This window comes from Penicillium psychrofluorescens, assembly GCF_964197705.1.
Source record: "Penicillium psychrofluorescens genome assembly, chromosome: 1".
Taxonomy (NCBI): domain Eukaryota; kingdom Fungi; phylum Ascomycota; class Eurotiomycetes; order Eurotiales; family Aspergillaceae; genus Penicillium; species Penicillium psychrofluorescens.
The window spans coordinates 4,066,769-4,087,449 of NC_133439.1; the positions used below are offsets into that span (position 1 = coordinate 4,066,769).

The 20,681-nt window shown below is 53.3% G+C and overlaps 8 protein-coding genes across 8 annotated transcripts; 3 read left to right on the forward strand and 5 right to left on the reverse strand.

Moving 5' to 3' along the window:
• Window positions 1-376: 376 nt before the first annotated feature.
• Window positions 377-1,587, forward strand: PFLUO_LOCUS1510 (uncharacterized protein; the record flags this gene model as incomplete). The annotated part of the gene is made up of 2 exons (XM_073778558.1): window positions 377-552; window positions 612-1,587. The coding sequence occupies 2 exons, from the start codon at window positions 377-379 to the stop codon at window positions 1,585-1,587; spliced, it is 1,152 nt and encodes a 383-aa protein (XP_073635600.1).
• A 159-nt stretch (window positions 1,588-1,746) lies between these two features.
• Window positions 1,747-3,109, reverse strand: PFLUO_LOCUS1511 (Uridine nucleosidase 1; the record flags this gene model as incomplete). The annotated part of the gene is made up of 5 exons (XM_073778559.1): window positions 1,747-2,292; window positions 2,365-2,681; window positions 2,752-2,956; window positions 3,014-3,021; window positions 3,073-3,109. 5 exons carry the CDS (start codon window positions 3,107-3,109, stop codon window positions 1,747-1,749), a joined length of 1,113 nt encoding a protein of 370 aa, XP_073635601.1.
• A 247-nt stretch (window positions 3,110-3,356) lies between these two features.
• Window positions 3,357-6,785, forward strand: PFLUO_LOCUS1512 (uncharacterized protein; the record flags this gene model as incomplete). Its single annotated transcript, XM_073778560.1, has 3 exons — window positions 3,357-3,870; window positions 3,934-4,738; window positions 5,819-6,785. The coding sequence occupies 3 exons, from the start codon at window positions 3,357-3,359 to the stop codon at window positions 6,783-6,785; spliced, it is 2,286 nt and encodes a 761-aa protein (XP_073635602.1).
• Window positions 6,786-7,858: 1,073 nt separating this feature from the next.
• Window positions 7,859-9,604, reverse strand: PFLUO_LOCUS1513 (uncharacterized protein; the record flags this gene model as incomplete). Its single annotated transcript, XM_073778561.1, has 3 exons — window positions 7,859-9,020; window positions 9,097-9,118; window positions 9,169-9,604. The coding sequence occupies 3 exons, from the start codon at window positions 9,602-9,604 to the stop codon at window positions 7,859-7,861; spliced, it is 1,620 nt and encodes a 539-aa protein (XP_073635603.1).
• A 4,891-nt stretch (window positions 9,605-14,495) lies between these two features.
• On the reverse strand, window positions 14,496-15,991 carry PFLUO_LOCUS1514 (GTP-binding protein rbg1; the record flags this gene model as incomplete). The annotated part of the gene is made up of 8 exons (XM_073778562.1): window positions 14,496-14,624; window positions 14,678-15,034; window positions 15,085-15,422; window positions 15,477-15,547; window positions 15,603-15,639; window positions 15,703-15,777; window positions 15,840-15,903; window positions 15,971-15,991. 8 exons carry the CDS (start codon window positions 15,989-15,991, stop codon window positions 14,496-14,498), a joined length of 1,092 nt encoding a protein of 363 aa, XP_073635604.1.
• A 483-nt stretch (window positions 15,992-16,474) lies between these two features.
• PFLUO_LOCUS1515 (uncharacterized protein) lies at window positions 16,475-17,379 on the forward strand (the record flags this gene model as incomplete). The annotated part of the gene is made up of 4 exons (XM_073778563.1): window positions 16,475-16,738; window positions 16,932-17,069; window positions 17,123-17,180; window positions 17,246-17,379. The coding sequence occupies 4 exons, from the start codon at window positions 16,475-16,477 to the stop codon at window positions 17,377-17,379; spliced, it is 594 nt and encodes a 197-aa protein (XP_073635605.1).
• A 519-nt stretch (window positions 17,380-17,898) lies between these two features.
• PFLUO_LOCUS1516 (glycogenin glucosyltransferase) lies at window positions 17,899-18,745 on the reverse strand (the record flags this gene model as incomplete). Its single annotated transcript, XM_073778564.1, has 2 exons — window positions 17,899-18,063; window positions 18,131-18,745. The coding sequence occupies 2 exons, from the start codon at window positions 18,743-18,745 to the stop codon at window positions 17,899-17,901; spliced, it is 780 nt and encodes a 259-aa protein (XP_073635606.1).
• Window positions 18,746-19,162: 417 nt separating this feature from the next.
• Window positions 19,163-20,179, reverse strand: PFLUO_LOCUS1517 (glycogenin glucosyltransferase; the record flags this gene model as incomplete). Its single annotated transcript, XM_073778565.1, has 3 exons — window positions 19,163-19,345; window positions 19,432-20,025; window positions 20,078-20,179. 3 exons carry the CDS (start codon window positions 20,177-20,179, stop codon window positions 19,163-19,165), a joined length of 879 nt encoding a protein of 292 aa, XP_073635607.1.
• Between the last annotated feature and the right edge of the window lie 502 nt (window positions 20,180-20,681).

Genomic DNA, 20,681 nt, shown 5'->3' on the forward strand with positions numbered 1-20,681 from the left:
CCGACTGAATATCAGGGTCCCCCGTCTTGCCCGCGGGCAACGGGCGCAAGGGGAAAAATCTCCAATACAGACAGCCAATCACCAGTGCTATGACAAAGAGAAACAAGGCCCGAACTGGAACTCCCTTCCGAGTCCTTTACTATACACTCGGAGAGGCCCGACAACCTCTCCCTGCTATCACCGAGACCCTGATCTGCCGGACTAGGGTTGCCGAGTCGAATTATTCGGCAGACCGGTCCAGGAGGACGGAACTAGTCCGACAATTTCTCGGCTCGTGGGGGTTTCCTGGGCCCGTCCGTGGGGTTTTTAGGTATTCCACACTTCGTCAACGCTGCGGAACCCAATTTACACATTGTTGCCATTGTGCGCGCCGAAAATGGTCAAGATCACGAGCATTGAATACTTCCGGGTGTTGCCCCGGTGGCTGTTCGTCAAGATTACGGACGAGGAAGGCCAGTATGGCTGGGGTGAGAGCACGCTGGAGGGCCACACCGAGGCTGTCGAGGGCACGCTCAATGCCCTGTGCAAGAGATTCAAAGGCTACGAAGCCGAGTATGTTTCTTGTTTCTGCTCCATACACCTCCAAACTCAAAACTAACGGGCTATCACAGCAACATCGAGCATATCTGGCAAATGGCCTGGCGTCTGGGTTTCTATCGCGGCGGGCCCGTATTCATGTCCGCCATCTCCGGGATTGACATTGCCCTGTGGGACCTGAAGGGCCGTCGTCTCGGCGTCCCCGTGCACCAACTGCTCGGTGGCAAGGTCCGCAACAAGCTGTCCGTATACGCCTGGATTGGGGGAGATCGCCCCGCCGAAGTGGAGGCCGCGGCTAAAGCACGCCTGGCGCAGGGGTTCAAGGCTGTCAAAATGAACGCCACCGAGGATGTGAACTGGCTTGATTCGCCCAGCGTGCTGGACTCAAGTGTAGAACGTCTGAAGACTGTCAAGGCGTTGGGGCTGGATGTAGCCTTGGACTTCCACGGGCGTCTTCACAAACCCATGGCGAAGCAGTTGGCGAAAGCACTGGAGCCGCACCGTCCGCTATTCCTGGAGGAGCCTCTTCTCTCGGAGCATCCAGAGGGTATCAAGCAGCTTGCGGACCAGGTGTCTTGCCCCATTGCGCTTGGCGAGCGGCTTTTCAGTCGTTGGGATGTGAAACGTTTCTTGGAGGATGCGAGCGTCGATGTCCTGCAGCCAGATATTAGTCACTGTGGCGGCATCTCGGAGCTGCGGCGCATTGCTTCCATGGCAGAGACATACGACGTTGCTATTGCACCTCACTGTCCGCTGGGGCCGATTGCTCTAGCGGCGTGCATGCAAGTCGACCTGGCAACTCCCAATTTTGTGATCCAGGAGATGAGCATTGGTATTCACTATAATACGGAAGCTGGCGACTTGGATATTACGAGCTACGTCAAGGATGCCTCTGTGTTCGATGTGAGTGATGGCTACGTTGAGGCTTTGAATGCGCCTGGCCTGGGCATCGAGATCGATGAGGATGTGGTCCGGCGTGAGGCTGCTAATACCCAACCCTGGTTGCCCAAGGAGTTCTATGGCCCTGATGGGTCAATCCGCGAGTGGTAGTTTTCCGTCGGGATTGCATAGAGGGTTTCACAAATAATATTCACAAAAAGACTCGGAAAAGGATTCATGTACCAGTATGTTTATTAAAAATCTCAGTGGAAATCTACCAAGTATGCCACAAGGAAATATAAAGCATGTAGCTCTCTATATATAGCGTTTTTACCTTGCACGAGCTGCATTGCAATCATCCGCCAACTGGACACACTGCAAAATCACGCCCCAAAATGCATCCAGATCAACACCCCTGGGAATCGCCACACCAGGGCCTTGAGTCGGTACCGCAAGCGAGCGTCCCAGCTGTCCCGTCGTCGACGTATCAGGGCCATGGCGTCCATCCGTGACAATGCTAACAGCAAAGCGCTCTCCACATTTGTCGTCAAACGAAAGAGCTGGCTCGGGGTGGGCTTTGGCAAAAGCCGGGTTCAACGTCGACAGAATCACCGCTACAGCGAGGGGGTCGTGCAACGGAGGCCCGGTGTTAAGACCAAACACCCTCTCGTACATCGTCGCGAAAAAGGTTAGCAACGCATGCAAAATTTGGCGGAGAACTGTCGGTGTCGTCGATGGGTCATTGGAGCCATGCAAGATGCGCGTTTGCATCGCCTGGGAGGCGAGCACTTGGTGGGTGAGATCCAGTGTGATGATGGTTGTTTTTGAAGCAAGAACAGCATTGCTGAAGATGGACTCGGAAGACTCTGGGTCACACTGGGATAATGAACTGGATCAGTTTCTTTTTCGGCTCGTGCTAACCTGGGTAGAGTGGATGTTTCAACATACGTAAAGATTGAACTCGGCCCAGGGCGTCACATTTCCGATCCTGGACTTCTCCCCCGGAAGCCGGCTCATAGGCGCAGCTGTGAATCCGTTGCCAACGGCACCTCCCATGATGCTCAGACCTTGAATATGCTCTGCCACTTCGGGGAATGTTGCAAACAACAAAGCTACATTTGTCAGGGTTCCAGTGGCAACCACCCAGGGTGTCCCCTTTGGCTGGGCAAGGAGCGCATCTCGCATCGCCAGAATCGGGTTCTTATCCGTCACTGGCGGCCTAGATGCTTTGGGCAGGAGATCCGTCCCATCCAGGCCGGATTCGCCTAGGAACTCCCGGGAGAGCGTGTCATCATGGCCATACTTTTAGCTGGGGTTTGAATAGTCTGGCCTTACCGTGGATATCGGGAGCGTGAAGGGCTGGGCGGCAGAATGGCTTGTGGCTCCCTGGGTAGACTGGGATCTCGGGCTTGCCGATTGCTTCGAGGATACTGCCAGCATTGGCGGTTGTCTTCTCTAGAGAAGCGTTTCCATGGATCGTGGTTATTCCCAGGAGAGTGAGGGACGGATGATGGGCTGCCATTAGGATGGCGAAGGCATCCTATGTATATCTTGGTGTCAGTATCAGCATTGCGCTGACTGGAGAGGTCCAGCTTACATCGTGGCCTGTGAGAGAGTTAGTAAATATTATACAAAACAAGAGATATGTACACTAACCCGGATCACAGTCCAGCCACAGGGGAATCGGAGCCATGATTGATATATACAGAGAGAGAAAGAGAAGTATGAGAAAGAAACAAAGAAGTCAACCAGTTAAGTCTCCCCGCAATCCGATAAGAGACACGGCCCTAAGCCCTAACTACCTTCCTCATCGGGGACCTTCAGCATCATCCCATCTCCGAAGCTCCTTGATCGACGCTGCTTCTCTTGTCGAGCCCCAAGGGCCGTCATATCACACCTTTCCACCTCAGGGTCGCTCACGATCCACCCTCTGCGATGCGATGACCGACTCTCGTCCTCCCGGCCTGCACCCCTTGTCCCACCTCAAAGCTGGGGCGACCACCTCCAGCTCCAGGTCCACCGCCGTTCCTGCGTCCGCCACGCCGCAACCCCCTTCACGCCCTGCATCTCGCGTGCATGCACAACGAGTCTCCGGCCGGGAAGATGCGGTCGATTACACCAGCGACAAGACCACACTGGCCCTGATTCGGCGCGTCCTCTGTCCCCAGACAGGCATCTATGGCGCATCCTCTGTGCAGCCTCCAGAGGAGCTGCTGCCTCCTCTCACAAGCTCCAATGAAGTTGATCGTCAACTCTACGCCTTTATTGCTATTATAATCAGAGACTTTGTCTATTCGTGGTACTCCAAGATCACACCGGACCAGGCTCTTGTGAATGAGGTCCTGCAGGTGATTGCGCATTGCACTCGAGCTCTCGAACAGCGACTACGCCGAATCGATGTGGCGCGGTTGGTCCTCGATGAAATTCCTGCGCTGGTGGAAGCGCATGTCCTGAGTAAGATTTGCTCGTTCCTCGGTGGTGATGGGAATACCAACCGCTAATCATATCAACCCTCAGCCTACCGACTAGCCAAGCAGCAATCCCATCTTTCGGGACTGCCAACTTCACACCATACACTTTATCATGAGTTAAACCCTCACCCGGGCTTCTCGCCTGTCCCGGATCCCTCGGATCCACAGACCATCATCTCGCAGCGCGAGAATGAGGCCATCTACCGTCGTCTGCTAGCCAACGGCACTCTTGCCGTTCTTTTGCCGACTGAAGATCTTGAGAATAGCAGCTTGCGGGTGCTCGTAGGCGACGTCCTTGCTGATCGCATCCTGGGAGAGGAAGTCAGTGGCAGAATGTCGGAAGGCTGGTTCTTTTGGCAAACCATTACCAAGCTCGCTGTGGCACTGAAACGTAAGGCCACCAGGGAGACTGCGGCAGATACCAGCACTCCCAGTCGCCTAGAACAATTCGGGTTGCTTTCAACCGGAGACGAGTCGTCTAACGGCCAAAAAAGGGCCCAGTCCGCCGCCGCCACTTGGATATGGGCCATTCTCCAAGGTATCTACGTTGGATATGTTGTCTTACGGTTTATCGTGACTGGTCTCTTCCGCGTCGCATCGAGCCCGTCACTAGGTCATTCGCATACCAGTGTTTCATTTGGCGCTGCTCCGGAAATTCGGAAGGAAAAGGCGTCGTCAGATGGCGCCATAGGTAAACGCCCGGTGTTGGACTATCGAGTGTATTCCATGGTTTCGCAGGTGCTGGGCGTCCCCCAAAGAATGCCCTGGATGAGTGGGCTGCTCTCCCTCTCGCAACACATGATACTAGCGGGACCGGGCACGCTGGGTGCCACCGACGGGGTTCTTGATAGGTGAGTCTTGACGTTTCTTTTATCCCTCGGAGCTTTTACCCATTCCACCACCCCCCGTATCCTCGAGGTCTCGGACCTGCCCTCACCCTCTCGACTGTGGAGCAACGGTTGGATCTCCGAACTCGATCGACGACTGTATCATGGTTGCACGAAGGAGGCGTCTCGCTCGCATGCAGCAGCGATCACTTGATCCGCAAACCGTGTTTATGTATTACGGGTATCCATACCGTCATGACGCAAAACACACCCTGGTCCGTTTCGATGCGAGGATTCTCAATTACCCACCGGGATTCTCTTTGTCTTCCTGAGGAGGATGATTGTGCCGGGGCCCGGCCCTTTCCGTGCCGCTTCATTGCCCACTTTTTCGGCTGATCTCACACCCTGAGGGATTTGTGACCTGGGTAGCCAAGGATCTAAACGTTTGATTTGCATGCACTGTCCCGCCCGGCGCGAAACAAAGATTCGTCCTCCCAGGCGAGGGCTCGTCAATGGGCGACGATCAAACCCACCAAGGCAGAATGCGCATGGACCCGAAATCGCATGATTGTCGATCGCCCTCGCATGTACGATAGAACGGACCATGCTTTTTTGAGAATTTGCATGCTGACCAGTCCTTGGCGTGCCGTCCAATCATCGAAATTCCTCGCAAAGAGATTTTTCGGTCGTGGATGGACGGCCGAGGTTCATGCATCAAGGCCCTTGTCCAGGCACGTTACTTGAATGATGCCTGCCAAAGAGGGGGTATCGCCTCACTTTGTGCTAGTCGCCTGAAGGTTGCTTTTCTTGAAGGATGGACATCCCGGTGCCCAATGACGGCCTGGCCCAAGCTCCTCGCTTTTTTTCACGCCTAACCTCGATCTTACTCCGCCCTTCACCCCCACTTCGCGAGGGCCCGCTCGCTCGATTAGACAAGCTTGAGTTTGTCTAGCGTTAAATAGTCTCGAAAAGGAAGTAGCCATCAAACGTTCCGCTTCTCCACAGTCGAAGAGGGGGATTTTTTTTCATTCGTCATTCTTTACGATCTGCAAACCAACAGCTTTCCTCCAATGTCACGCCTTGAGATCTGGCTAACTCCTACAGATTCCTCCGGGAAACCATTGAGAAGTACGTGCTGACCCCCACTTTGTTGCCCAACCTCCTTCGTGCGACCAGGAGCGCTCTTTTTCCGGCCAATGCCCGTCCCTCGTCGCCGATAACACCGGTGAATCCACGAGCCCCGGCTCCCGCTCCACAGCTGTTTGTGCAACCTGCGGTATCCACCCAAAGATCCCTCGCGAACCCTTCTGTTGCGGCGGCAATCAAGAAACCTCCTGCTGCTAGCAGTACCACTGGTAAAAGCAATGTCAGTAATAGTCGAAGCCTCAGTGGCGCCGACAGTCTTGCCGGTGTCTCCTCTCCCTCGACAAAAGCAGACGTGACCGCCACACACCCAACGCCATCAAACACCGTACTCGGTGCAGACAGGACAAGTGCTCGACCATCTGACCCAGAGATCACAGCGATTAAGCGGCAATGTGCAACCAGTTTGCTTTCGGTGATCCCGCGCCGCGTCGCACGAACCTTCTTTAGCGTTTCGTCTCCAGCGGTTCCGAGGCCGGTGACTGGTGACGGTGATGGTACCTGCAGCTCGACCAGCAGGAGTGCGTTCTCCCTCACCACCAACTCCCGGGCTCCACCCTCTTGTATCGAGGACGAGACCGGTGACCATCGACCGCGGTCGTCGTCTGCTCAGGCGAATGGAGCTGGCGTGGCTTCTTCGCCGCCGTCAACTTCGCCATCTGCTCTCTCCGCAGTGACGAATGATCATGCCTCTACTGGAAGGTTACACATGGACCAGCCTGGTGTAACTGTTGATTTGGAGGAGTTGAATCTTCTTGAGACCATAGAGCAAGACCTGCTTGATCTCTTTGAAGATGAGTATTGCAATAAGCACCTTGTATATTCCATCGTTGAGACCGTTCTGGCTAGACTGCTCCCTGAGTTATCGGAGCGCAGCATCGCAGATTTGATGGAAGACCGAGGCGTGGCCCCCATGTCAGCTGGCTGAATGCAAGGCATAGTTCTTAACGAGTGATAGACATAATGTAATGAGGGAGACGCCTTTCTGGACATAACTATCGAGTCTTACATAGTACGTAATGGGAGAGAGAAGATAAAGATAAACTATTCAGTTCGTGAGTACGCAAGATTCCAGCAAAATTACCAATGTTCTTTGCGCGTGAGCGGCCGAGTTTAGATAAAATAAAGGAGGTAAGAGCACAGGGACAGAGGATAGGAGATATAAAGAGAGGAAGAGGTGGAATGAATGCAGTACACTGCCCAGCAGGAGCCAAGAGCCAGTCAAAAAGAAAAGGGAAATGAGAGAACGGTGAAGGTAAAGGTTGCTCAGCAACAGAACCATTCGAACCGAAGCATCGAAGCACGGGGGAAAGAATCAAAATCAAAACTCCGCGTAGATCAATTCTCCAAAGGATCAAGTTCCAGTGATCAAAAAAACTCCAAGGGTAATTCACCCTTTCTCCCGTATCCCCATCTCCACGTGTGTCCCATAAAGAAAAAGAGCTGGACTCAGAGCAAGACCGGACCTGTCGGTCTATCTATATGCAGCGCGTCCACGAAACCTGCGCGCGGAGATGCCTGCGCGATACATATGCAACCGAGTCCAGATTGAACAATGGAGGCACGGAGAGGGGGTGTGAGTGAGAATGAGAAATGAAATGAAACGACCAGGAAGCGAAGTGGTCCAGCGCCAACCCAGTTTCAAAAAGCCCATTCAAGGAAAGAGTTGATATCGAGGTTGCCCTCTGACAGTGTATAAAAATTCCAGATTTTGGCTGTCCGGTCCCAGTACCGCCGACTCTCTCCTGAGCCGGCGGGAGGAAAAGAGAAAGAGAAGAATATAAAACAGAATTCGGGGTGAGGGATATCAAATGAGCCACCCGAACATAGGAAAATGGAGGAATGTGGGAGAAATAGAGCATAACTGTAGCAAAGGGGAAAATCACAGTAAACTGAATGCAAGATGGGGGGGGTGAGGTGCTGTCGCTGTGTAGGGGGAGGGCATGTCAAGGGAAAGGCATAGAGGGACATAATGCAAAAGATAGGTAGATGTGGAGGAATTTAGCCCAGATTGTGAATGCTCCTCTTCTTGCTCATGTGAGGCACATCATGCTCATCGATCCTCGGCAGACCACCAAGAACGGTATTCTGCTGGTTCTTCGCAAGCTCAAGGCGCTCCATCAGCTTGCCGATGGTGAAATACTCCTGAGCCTGGAGCCCAGCAGGTTGCTGCTGGAAGTAATTCATTACCAGCTCCAGAGCACGACGCGCCTCGTCCTGCGTTGGAGAACCTGGCGAGAGGATGGGAGAAACGGTGTTTGACTTGGAGAATGATGGCGGAGGCGGTTGCATGGCCTTGGTCTTGATTTCGGGGTTGCTGCGGTTGCGCTTGATCACGTTGGGCTGGTTGCTGCCGGCATCATGACGGTCGTCCATTTCCAAGGGAGACTCGACCGTAGTAGCCGAGTTGGATCGGTGGAAGCTTGGCTTTGTGAATTGGGCGTCAATTGACTCGTCGTGGGATAGCAAGCTGGGGTCGATGGGGGCAAGCGGGAATGTTTGGCTGCGAGGTCGGTTGGTGTTACTCCCAGGCATGCCTGTAGGGAGCCGAGATTGGCTTGTCGGGGTGAACGGGCTATCTGAGACGAGGGTCGAGGCTGGGCTCGTCATTCCCGTGGAAGAGGTGGTATCCAGCGAGGTGGTACTCTTGGAGTGATGGCGTTCATACCCGCCGGCTAGATCAGGTACACTATCAGCCCGTTCCTTCTTACCCTCTAGGCTGAGCGTCGGAGACAAGGGCGGACACGCAGGGAAGCCACTGGGAGAAGAAGGGGAAAGCCCTCTAGGGCTGTGGCCAGTAGATTCACCAGCCGAGTCGGTGTTGATGCGCGTCGGACTGTTCGATCCGCTGCGTACGTCGATAGATCCCTTGCGCTTCTTGGCGCCAGCTAGGTTGTTCTTGATTTTGAACTTCTCCAGCCAGGCTGAGGTGAGCACCTTGTCTTTGGACTCAGGGCATCCACATGTGCTGGCAAAGAACAGCGCCTTCTCTTTGATCATCTCGTCGCTCAGAGGGAATCCTTGCCGCTGGTAGTTCCTCGCCCAGTTGGTCAAGGCTTTCTCGATATCAGGCACTCGGCCTTTGGCCCGCTTTATAGGTGAACGGCTACCGTCATCGCGATTGAGATATTTCTCTTTCTGGCGCAACACTTTGGAAACCGTACTATTTTCACGCCGTTTGTCAGAATAAAAGTTCTCCGGGCATAGGTTCGGGCTATTAGCACTGGGGGCTAAACTACCTTCTTTCCACACCAAACAAGGCTGGATATCAATTAGCATGAAGCCACTCAGTAGGCTTGGTGGAAACGTACCTCCGATGTCGGTCTGTTTGGCCGTCTTGTTCTCTTCATGGTAAAGACACATTAACCGCCGGTCTTCATCTGTCAGAGTTCTGCGCGGCGTCGACCCTCCCGTTGATGTTCTCCGGATGGGAGGCATTGGCGCCGAAGGCGAGACCGACGTTGGGACAGGAGCAGGCGGCATTCCCGACTCGTGAAATGGCGACTGGTTGGCGAGCATGCTGGGCCAGGAATGCGAGGGCATGGCTAACGGCATAGAGGCATAAGGCGGAGGTATTGACATGCCGTAAGAGACAGAGTCAACAGCCATCAGTGGCGACGGGCCATAGTCGAAGCCGCTGTATTCTGGGATTGGGGGCGAATTATGGGGAGAGGTAAACGCGCCCAGGTCGACCCATGGTGAATGGCCGAATTCACTGTCTGGCGCATGGTGCGTCTCCGTCTCCATGGTGGGAGAGTCCTCCATAGAAGACGGGTTCCTGCTGATAGACACCGAGCGAAATAAAACAGCAACACAAAACTCCGGGGAAACGGTGAGACAAGTCTAGCGGTAAGACAAGCAGAGATGATAATGCATGATCCACCGCGCAACCCACGAGCCGGATAGAAGGATAGGCGGCGCGAGTCTGATACCGTGTAGACAGGAGAGAGGGCGAGCTATCTGCTAGCTACTGAAAGAGGGAGTGAGGTATGTATACAGTATGCACGAAGAGTGATAAGAAGGGTAGCGCGGGCATGCGGGTAAGGCAATGGGCGGAGTTAAAAAGAAAATCAGGGCCCCGAGACCGCAGGGCGATCAGGGAGCATCGCGTGGATTGACAGAGCGACTGAAATCTCGATTGCAACTGACTGGCACGAGAATATCCATGATAACCCTTCTCCCGCCAGAGGGAATCCGGCTGTTGAGCCTGGTGATTGGCTGCCTGCCTCAGAAAACCACCCCAGCCAGAAGATTAAAAAATAAAGAATAAATAATATTATTATTAAAAAACATCCCTGGTCCATGGCGGGGGTCTGGTTGGCTAAGGACTCGATATATTGCGGCAGGGGTTGCATTTTGCTCAGGCCCAATTAGTATCACGATCTGGAAAGGTCTGGGTATTACGAGGACGCTGTACCGTATGGAAACCACTTCTTTCTGTGGCTAACGCGGGAATCCCAGGATGATCATGATCTTTCTCGTGGCCGGGGCAGACCAAGCGGTCTTCGCCTTGCTCCATAGGGTTGCTCCGAAATGAAGCCTCGCAGTAGAACAAGGCCAGTTAGGTAGCGATACTGCCATGCTACACTGCGATAGGTACCCAACTCATGCGCCAGGAAGAAAGTTACAATCCTCTCGGGGAGGCCGCTGCTACTTCTGAGTCTTCACTCGTCGACAGCGAGAGTCTGATCCTTCTTACGGCCATCGGACGTTTTCGGGGGCCGGGTTTCCAGGAATCATGGAGAGGCTTTCGAGTCAACCAGGGCAGATCATCCGTGGCGGGGGCTGATCAAACACGACCATGTGAGGTGAGGTTCGCTGAAGAAGGAACCATGATTTGCTGAAGGCCGACTTAGCGGATCGATAAACCGCTGAACCTAAAGCCCACATGACATCCGGGCGAGGGAGGCCCGGGGGCGATCAAGTGGATCGAGGCTGGGGACGCAAACTGGGCCAAAGGACGCCTGAGAGAGCTGAGAGTTTTTGCACTGCCGCTCCTCGATAATCCAACGAGGCGCTGTCCGGGCGCAAAGGAATAACTATTTGGAGGGGCTGGAATCATCATCAGCAAATCCTTGCGAAGTTTCAACGCAGAAGACTTCCGCGCACGATGACACGGCCACTAGGCAAATGAGGAGCAGCTTGGACCAGCTCTGCAACGGGCCAATCTCCCGTGTCGATTCGTCTGCGATCGATACATCTCGATACAAGGGCGAACACGCTCGCTGGGGCTGGCCCTATCACAGGGCAGAAGAGCCTGCTGGCCAGACTGGTTGGCGGAGGCCGACAAGTCTGACCTGCCAATGATCTGCGGGCGAGGCGCTGGCGCTAGTTATTCTTCTCCACTGGCCCTGGGGCCCGCTACGCTACCCTCCGGCCCGGAAAACCTTCGGTATATTATTGCATTGCCCCAGAATACTTTTTGCTCTGAGGCGGAGGGTGAGGTGAGCACGGTTGTGTGGAAAGTATAACCACGGCGTCCAATAAATGCTCCATCATGACCTCCGACTCCTTCCTAATCGTTCTATATGCTCTCAGATACCTCATAGCATCGCCCACTATGAGCCAGGGACTTGTTTTTTATTTTGGCGGGGGAACACGGTCTAGGTAGTATCCACGGCCTCGATACGAGTGTGGGAATGATCAGTCCACCCCTCTTGTTCTCAAAAACACCACGAGGATAAGCGGTCTCGTCGAGAATTACGAGGGTTTTCTTTTCGGGTTCCTTCTCGAACTGGGCGGTGGAATGTCTCGTCGAGCATGGAACAACGAGGACCCCGTCTGATAAATTGTATAAAAATGTTTGACGCCCAGGGGCACTTCAAATTTCTGATTCGGTGTCGCTGCGGGCCATCCTGCTTGTTGCCGTTGCCGCTGCCTATTACGGTATGACAGCCGGCTAGTGAAGACCTCGCGAATCCCTCCCTGTCTCGACGGTCGACGATGCAATCACCTCGGATCAGCACGATGGGCTGACGCCATCGATGGGCGATTTCGGATGACCCCTTTAGGGCAAGGACTGTAAGCTAGCCTATCGGTCCTAATACGTCCGGATCCAGCAAGCTCCTGGACAAAGACACAAAAGGTTAGACCGGTCAGGATCGGAACCGCCGGTATGTGTACTGTATGGACGGGTGTCATCCCATCTTTGCTTCTTTTCGCTCTTCAGGGCAGAAGACGAGAAGATTCGGGGAACACAAAGTAGTGCCCGCGCAATGGTCAGTTTGGTTACACCAGCCAGGGCTGGTTGGGCTCATTCAGGTACCGATCGCCAGGCCTGTTCACAGACAATAATGACTGCGCTTACGAACAAGCCCAGAGACCAGGCTGAAGATGTGCGGTGTCGATCGAGTTCCGGCTGCAGAAACGGATCCTTCCTTTCCTGGATAGAGCATGGACCGTGCCCCGGTGGAGGCGTGGTGGTGAACAGAAAAGCGGACGAACCAGCCCTATTGGGGATCGGTTGGGGTTTTTTTGTAACCAACCCGTCCTGTCAGGGTGTCTATGACGATGGCGTCTCAATCCCGGCTACCATGCCATGCTATGCAATGCAATGCGACGGGGATGCCTGATGGATCTTCCACGAGAACTACTGGAAGCCCGGTATCGGTGCCAAAACAGTCACCTGATAGAATTTTGTGTGTGTGTGTGTGTGTGTGTATGTCTACAATCACGAACAGTGATAGTACGTAGAGTCATAATGGTGGAATGGGGATCTTGCCGATCTGGTATCTGAGAACGGACCAGATCGTGAACCCAGTGGACCTAGCGACGGGAGATGCTCCACTGACTGGAGACTACGGATTCCGCGCGAGTCTCCGGCACGAGGCTAGAGTGAAGCTAGGGTTAATGCTGGGGTTGATGCCCAGTCTGTCTCTTAAGGATGGTGGATCAGATAAACATCTCCAAGCCGACCAGTATTCACCGCTTGTTTTTTGTCCAGTGGATGCGCTCGTGGTCAAGAACGAAAACGAACAGATCGCAAATCCTGCTGAAACCTGATCTTGGGGGAGAGCTTCGGTCGAGGCCCGGTACTTCTGTCCGCTAGCAGTCGATCCAAATTTGGTATCGAGGAAATTAGCGGACGACTAGGGCAAGCACCGTCGCATCCGTCAGAGCAGGGCAATCATCCGAGATGTCAGACTGAACGTGCCCCTGTCGACATGTCACTTTTCTTTTTGAGTCTTGCATTCCATGCTTCTCCATTTCTGGCGGAGTGCCTATCGGAGAACGAGAGGGTTGTTTGTGTCAGCCACTAGCTGCTTATCAAGTAATGAGCGACACACACGACCACCGTTGCTATACCGCATCGAGAAGCTGTCAGTAGCTGTAGGTCAGTGCGGGCCGAAAGGGCCGCGGCCCTTCTCGACACCCGCTCTGCACACCATAATTGCCTTCCGCCCATCGAGGCTATCCATTCCGGGAGCCCCCAAGGTCTGAGCGAGGTCTCGGGCAGATCGGCAGTGGCAAAACGTGGGAGGGGGACTTCCAGACCCTGTATAGACTCAGCAGCAATCCTTTTCTGGAAAAATTTGCGGATCAGAATGAGACATCTGAGGATCAATACTGGGAAGGGTAGATTAATGCAGGACGGCTTGAGATTTTTCCCAAACGCGCCAATCGGGTGGGATGCCCTGTTCGCCATAGACTACTGCATTTTGCGCCAAAGCAGGGACTTGCGATGGTGAGAGGGGGTGGGATAAGGGATGACAATCGGGCTCGTCTGATGGGCTATAGTACACGGAATTATACTATATACAGGGGGCGCCATTGGCTAACCTCCAGAAATTCACGGCTCGCTACGCGCATCTTCGGGCGCCGAGAGGCCTGATGGTGTATTATTCCTGGAGTCCGTCTGGACGACGGTGACAAAAGCACTTCTTTTTTTTTTCTTTGTTCGTCTTTCTTTGATGAGCACGTCCAATCCAACGCCCCCGGGTCGGGACGACGGGAAGGAGGAAGACCTCGATCTAGAACTTTTTTTGTTTGCATTGCTGGATATTCAGGAGACGCTGAGGGAATAATGCCAATAATTGGGATCATCATAACAATACGAACTGGTCGCTTTGAAGGCCATTTGAAAAAAGACAGAAAGAACATTCACAGGCCAAAGTCAAACCGGCCTAACCCACCATGGAACTGGTCGCTGGAACCACCTGGACACTTCTCAAATTTGGCGAGTCTCCAAGATGATCCATACCCAAGTCACGCTGTTGACCCCCCCTGAGGCCGTTGTGGCAACAGGGATAAAAATCACAATCAGAAGTAAGCAGGGAAGACGCGGCGCAGAGCCGGCTTTCGCTCACAGCCTAGTGATTGATATTCTCCAAATCAATAGCTCGAGATCAATAGCTCCGAGACTCGCGTCCCACAGGTGAGGAGCTCGGCTGCCCGTGCGAGGTTGACGTCGGACCGTCCAACCGCGCTCGAGGGAGGTGGCGGATTACGACGAGACCGCGGCGCCCATAGTCGCAATAGGCAAGAGATCCTTCTGGCACAGTCGATCACCTGCCACCGCCGGTATCCATGCCCTCGCACACGGACTGTGATGGCCCAAGGAGTTGGTTGGAAGGCTTTATCGCTTGACAATTGAAACTATTGCTAGCAGTTAGCTTTCGGGTTTCCAAAAACATCAAGGTCACGCACCGATATCCTCGTCACCAAGCTCGTGCGAAAGACCAACTCGCTGCGGTTGGTGTTTCACGGAGCGGCCATACACGATGGCTTGTTTGAATTGATCCTTGATCGTGCGGTGAATAGAATTACACTGTTCGTAGTTAGCGTGATGTCCTCGATGGGCTGTAGGCAAGGGATCCGTACGAAATCCTCGACAGTGCACGCGTTGGATCGGAGCACAACGGGTGCGCTGTAGTCAGGAGCCCTACCCTTGGGCTTTGTGTAAATTCGGCGCAGCTGGAGCTTCTCCCACATCATCTCCATCAGCTCGTCAACGTTCCATCCGTGCTCCGAACTGATAGGGCAAGCGTTGGGGATCCGGTAAATAAGATCCAGCTCTTCAATAGAAATAGAATCAATCTTGTTCAGAGCATAGACGACGGGAATATAGCTGCGGCTCTTGGCTTCCAGAATGTCAATCAGGTCGTCAATTGTGGCATCGCATCGAATGGAGATATCGGCAGACGAAATTTTGTACTCATTCATCACGGCTTTGATCTCCTGTGCTTGTAAGTTAGCATTGTCGTGACATTCCCTCGTCAGGAACTTGCCTCCGGGGTGATATTCGTCAACGGCACGGTGCTCGTGATCGCAATCCCGCCCTTGTCCTTCTTCTTGAACAAGATGTTGGGTGGTGATTTGTTGATTCGAATGCCGAATCCCTCCAATTCATTCTCGATGACCCGTTTGTCGACCAAGGGCTTGTTCACGTCGAGAACGATGAAGATCAGATTGCAAGTCTTGGCTACTGCAATGACCTGTCGACCACGACCTTTGCCGTCTTTGGCACCTTGGATAATACCCGGCAGATCAAGAATTTGAATCTTAGCACCGTTGTACATGACCTGACCGGGGACAGTCGTGAGGGTCGTGAACTCATAGGCCGCAGCTATAAAGGCACGTTAGAAATCGACTACCTCATATGGAATTCTTCCAAACCCACCTTCCGAGTGCTGGCCTGTCAGTCTGCTCATCAAAGTACTCTTGCCGACGGATGGAAAACCGATAAAGCCACTAGATTCTCATGAGTCTGGTTTTTCCATCAATAAAGATTCCAGCGAAAACCTACACACTCGCAACACCAGTCCGCGCGACATCGAAACCAGCTGAAAATCTCCCATGTTAGCCATTGACTTGTCGCTCGTGCCAGGTATGAAGACGAGACTCACCACCACCACCGCCACCACTGCTTGTCGGAGTCAAAAGCTCTCGCTTCAGCTTAGCAAGTTTTGCCTTCAGCTGGCCTGCGCCGATTGTCAGTCCCGCCTCAGTACTCGAAACTGCCAGTATTCCTCTGCGAGCATACCCAAGTGGAAGGAGGTGTTTTTGTTCTTCTGAGTCCGAGCCATCTCGGACTCGACCTCTTTGATCTGAAAGCACGAAAAAAAAACCATTGTCAGTGGCGGAAGAGGGTCAAAAAAGGGCCATGGCACGAACCTTTTCAATGGTGGTCGACATTTTGGCGGTTTAGCCACGCAGTGCTTGTTGAAACAGAAGATGTAATGCAAAGACGCAGACCAGACTGGAATGCGTCTCTCTCAGCTGTGCAGTGAGGGTGAAGTGTGTCTGTCTTGGTGGAGTGTGAAGAACGACAATCTTTGAATTCCCTTAGTCAGGGCGGGGTGAAGGCCTCAGGCATGAATTATGTCATACTTCAGCCTGAGTCGCGAGGCATCAATAGCGTTATCGCCTTATCGGTCAGAGGCAATGCTTTCTTTCACTTTGAATCGATTGAAAGACGAGCTACCTTATTCCATTGCAGTGTCTGATCCCGGTCACAGCAGGGCAGAAACCCCAGTTCAAGCTCCCTGTCATCTACTGCCCTATTCAATCTCGCCGTCGGTCGTTCGTTCCTTCCCTTCGAAGGGTCCTGGCCATTCTGAAGCGATTCGTGAAATTGAACACCCGCGAACAACGCCCACCTCCCTCGGCGCACGAGCCATGCCATTCATCGACAGCAATCCCAGCTCACCATCTGGCGCCACCAAAGATGGTGTTTCTTTCGAGAAGCTGGTGCAAGATCTCAGCGCCGCACTGGGATCAAGTTCGGGGCTCGACTCGGACGATGTCGACCCGGTGGACATCCAAAAGCTGATGGATGGATATGTCTCCAACGAAGCAGAATGGGGCCCTTATGCTTTGGGTGATATCAGCCGGACGTACACACGGAACTTGATTGACGAGGGGAATGGTAAAAGCAATCTGGTGAGTTTAACGGCAGTTGTGCGCAGATAGGTATGAATGTGCTAAGTTAAATACATTGCTTCAGTTGATACTCGTTTGGAGCCCTGGGAAAGGCAGCGCAATCCATGACCACGCCAATGCGCACTGCGTGATGAAGGCAAGCAGTCTCCCAAGTCCAACTAAATTGCCTTGACTAACCCATATATCCGCTTAGATTCTCAAGGGCAAGCTCCAGGAAACCCTATACTCGTGGCCAGACAAGGAGAAGATCGAGCACGGACAGACCTCGCCGCCGCAGATCACGAAAGAGACCAATTTTGGCGAGAACCAAGTTACCTACATGTCTGACAAGGTAAATTACTCTCCCCTCGAACATGGACAACAAAGTTAACAGATCAAACCCAGCTTGGTCTCCACCGGATCTCCAATCCTGACCCTGATAATTTTGCCATCTCGTTGCACCGTACGTCTACCCTCCTATTCATAATACGTGGATCATGAAAGACATGAAAGCTGATAATGAAGTAGTGTATACCCCTCCAAACGCCGCAATTCACGGCTTCTGTCTCTACGACGAAAAGACCGGCAAAGCAAAGCACATCAAGCAGAGCAACTTCTACTCCTTCCGCGGTCTACGCTACAAGGACGAAAATGGAGCCTAGATCTCTGCTCTAGCTTTGGTCCTTCCGTTTCTTTCTCGGGATTGGCAACTGTATTCTATTCTCGTCTTTCCTTTTCTTCCTCTGTATTCTTATTCCCTGCAAATACTTTCTTGCGCGATACCACTGACACCCGTTGGCGTTTACCTTGGCTGGTTCTGGCTCTGTGCATTCTCGTGGCTGGATGATTCTCCGTTTTCCTTGCTCCTAGGTTATTTTCTTTGCACTATCCTTACAGACTTGGTGTTTCTTGTGAATAGAGATAGAAGTTCGGTCCTAGCATTAACACTAGCATTAGACGAAAGCATTGATACTCCATTTGCATTCGAAGGGCACATCAGTCTTGGTTCTCTTCTCTCCCTTCACTATGTAGCATCGATACCATTATCCCAATATCAGAACAAGCAAGTTTCTTCCACACATCCAGCTGTTATCCTATCCTATGCAACTTCGGAATAAATACATTCAGTACTGAAACAATGCGATATCCCTACCAACTTCCATCCACAATTAATCCAACAACTACTTACCCCCATCATCGGCCTCACTCCTCCTCCCACCCTCCGGACCAGCACCTGCTTGATCTGCACGACTTGCCCAGGCAACAAGCCCACTAAGCGAATGCTCTGGATCAGCGAGAACCTCGGACTGCCGGCGGCGCAGCTCCTCGAGCCGGACGAGGGGATTCTGTAGATCGCCACAATAAGTACGTTGCTCGGAGGAGGTGAGAAAACGCATCAGCTGTAACACCCACCCAGTCCTCCTGGTTAGGGACGCCCTCCGCATTCGGCAGGGCCATGCCGGTATCCCCGTCATCTTCATCTTCTTCGCCGAAAAAGGAGCGGCGGATTGGCGCGGGTGTTACGGGTAGACTGGGGCGTTCGACTTCGGTGGGGAAGTCGGTGAGCTTGATGCTGGGTCTGCTGGATGCTGGGACGGGGATATGATCCGTTGCTGTGGTGGGTGGACTAGATCCGGAGCCTGATATCACTTGTGTTGAGCCGCGGCGCGCTTGTTGCATTGATTGCATGTACCGCTGGATATCCGGGTCCTCGTCCCACGCGTTGGAGCGAGTGTATGAGCCCCAGCTTTCGGACGCTTGCGTCGCGGATTGAGGGGACAGTGAGGGCTCCATAGCAGACCTTGTTGAGCCAGTGCCTAGCTCAGGGACTGGGTTTGAAGATGAAACTTCAGGGCGTGGAGACTCCTCCGCAAAAACGCGGGTCGGTTTCGGTGCGCGGCCCTCCCAGGGGAACAGCTGTGCGAGCTTTTGTGGTTCTGGTCTAGTCACAGGCACTTGGTAGTACATATTCCTCGGGGCTTCTGGGTACGATGGAGGAGGCTGGAAGAGCTCGGTATCTTTCGACATGGTATATGTCTTCTGTTGTAAGCTGATCCCTTCAGGCTTGGAATTCAATGGCGGAGGCTCCCTGTCATGTGTAAGCATGGCCACCGTGGGCAAATATCACGCAAGTTTCATACCGTGATGCATCCCATTCTGTCGTGGGGGCTTCAAATACCGACGATGTTGGTGTTGGAGATGGAGGTCGTTGTTCCGGTTCATCCACTGGTGGCACAGACGTCGTCGATGGTGGTTGCTGGATGCCATGTTCTTGGGGTATATGATGCGTATGTGCTGGCTGGTTTTGTACTTCATGACTTGGTTGGGTTTCATGCGAAATGACAGGCGCTGATGCATGGGGCAATGACGGAATATAAGTCGAGACATGCTCTTCTCCCCGTACATATTGGGGTACGACACTCAAAACAGGAACTGGGAGTGACACTATCGGGGCTGTGCTGTCTCCAGGGGCTTCGTGATGAAAACTGGCGGGGACATCTGGAGAATGAACCTGATGTGGCTCTGGCCACTCATCCCGAAATAGAGCAAGTCCGCTTGTAGGACGGCGAGTTCTCTTGACTGGTCCGGTGCCTGTCCGCATCTCCGCAGCAGACACATGACGGCCGCCTGATGAATAGGACTGGGGATTGTTAGGCAGGTGCGTGGTTACCTAAACACATAATCAGCCGACATCAATACTCTGAGGAACAAACCAAACTGACAAAAGGCGGGCGGTAATGCTTGTCGTAGATACCCCACCAATGGGCCAGAAGCTGATTATATGGCGACTCAAGCGGAGCCACCTGTCTGGGCAAGGTCCACGGCTTCTGGGCGCCAATGAAGTGGATCAGACTGATGGTGCTCTGGAAATGCTTGTAGGCCGGGATATACTGGTAATTAGCGCTCGGGGTACAGTTATATGTAAAGCTCAATCGGTGCCAGTTCTTGAAGTGCATATTAAGCAGTCCTTGGTCAGCGCCATCGAAGCTGATGCCTCGCTCAGCGAGCGCCTTCAGGGCATAGTAGTCCTGCAAGTTGGGTCGGAGAGCCATGACTCCGCTATTGAAGCAATCCGGCCAGCCGACGTCCGGTGCAGCGGCAAAGTTTGCTTCCAGAGACAGAAGCTCGTCGGGGGCTCGCATAGCCACGACATCGCAGTCGATATACACAATGTGACGATACTGGGTCAGTCGCCAGAGCTCAATCTTAGTGAATGTCGTGATCAGGTCGGGACGATCCATGAGCCAGAGATTGGCGGGCGTGCTGTTCGCTATTGAGTGCACTGGGACCAGTTCATCGTAGACCGTCTTGACACATAACGTCAGCTTTTGGCCAAGAACCCTCTCCAACAACACATACCCTTAGTTCATTGACCGTCGCTTCCTGTAGTGTACTCGGAGTGAAAAGCGCCACCAGCTTCGCCTTGGTGCCATTGTCACGCAAGGAATGGGCCAGGACCATAGCACCTGGCCAAGTCAGCAATCACCATACAAACACCATCGAGAAGCAATTTCTCACCCGGTACATAATGATCACTCAAGAGAAGCTACCGTCGTCATTGCTGCATCAGCCAACAGGACTAAGTGGAGGCAGGCCAAAGGGGCCAAACTGACCGTGCAGTAGACAGCATCACCGTCGGAGTCCATCGCGCCGATTGCCCCTCAACTCGAGGGAAGCAACAATCGAATCCTCCGGTCGGGACGAAACTCGCAGAAAATGAAAGGACACAAAGGAGAAGAAACAAGGGGGGGGGTAGTATCAAAGAAAAGCGATATAGGAGGGGCGTGGGTATATTTAACCCAGAAGTTGTTATTCTTTCGCCGTGACCGCCGCCGTTCAGACCGGGCCTGCCCGTCAACAACAGCTCGCTGTGGTGGCACCTGGGCCCGACGCAGGTTCAAGCAGACGAAAACGATAGGCCTTCACAGGTGCTGCATCGTATTCGGATGGCTTGTGCGAGGGG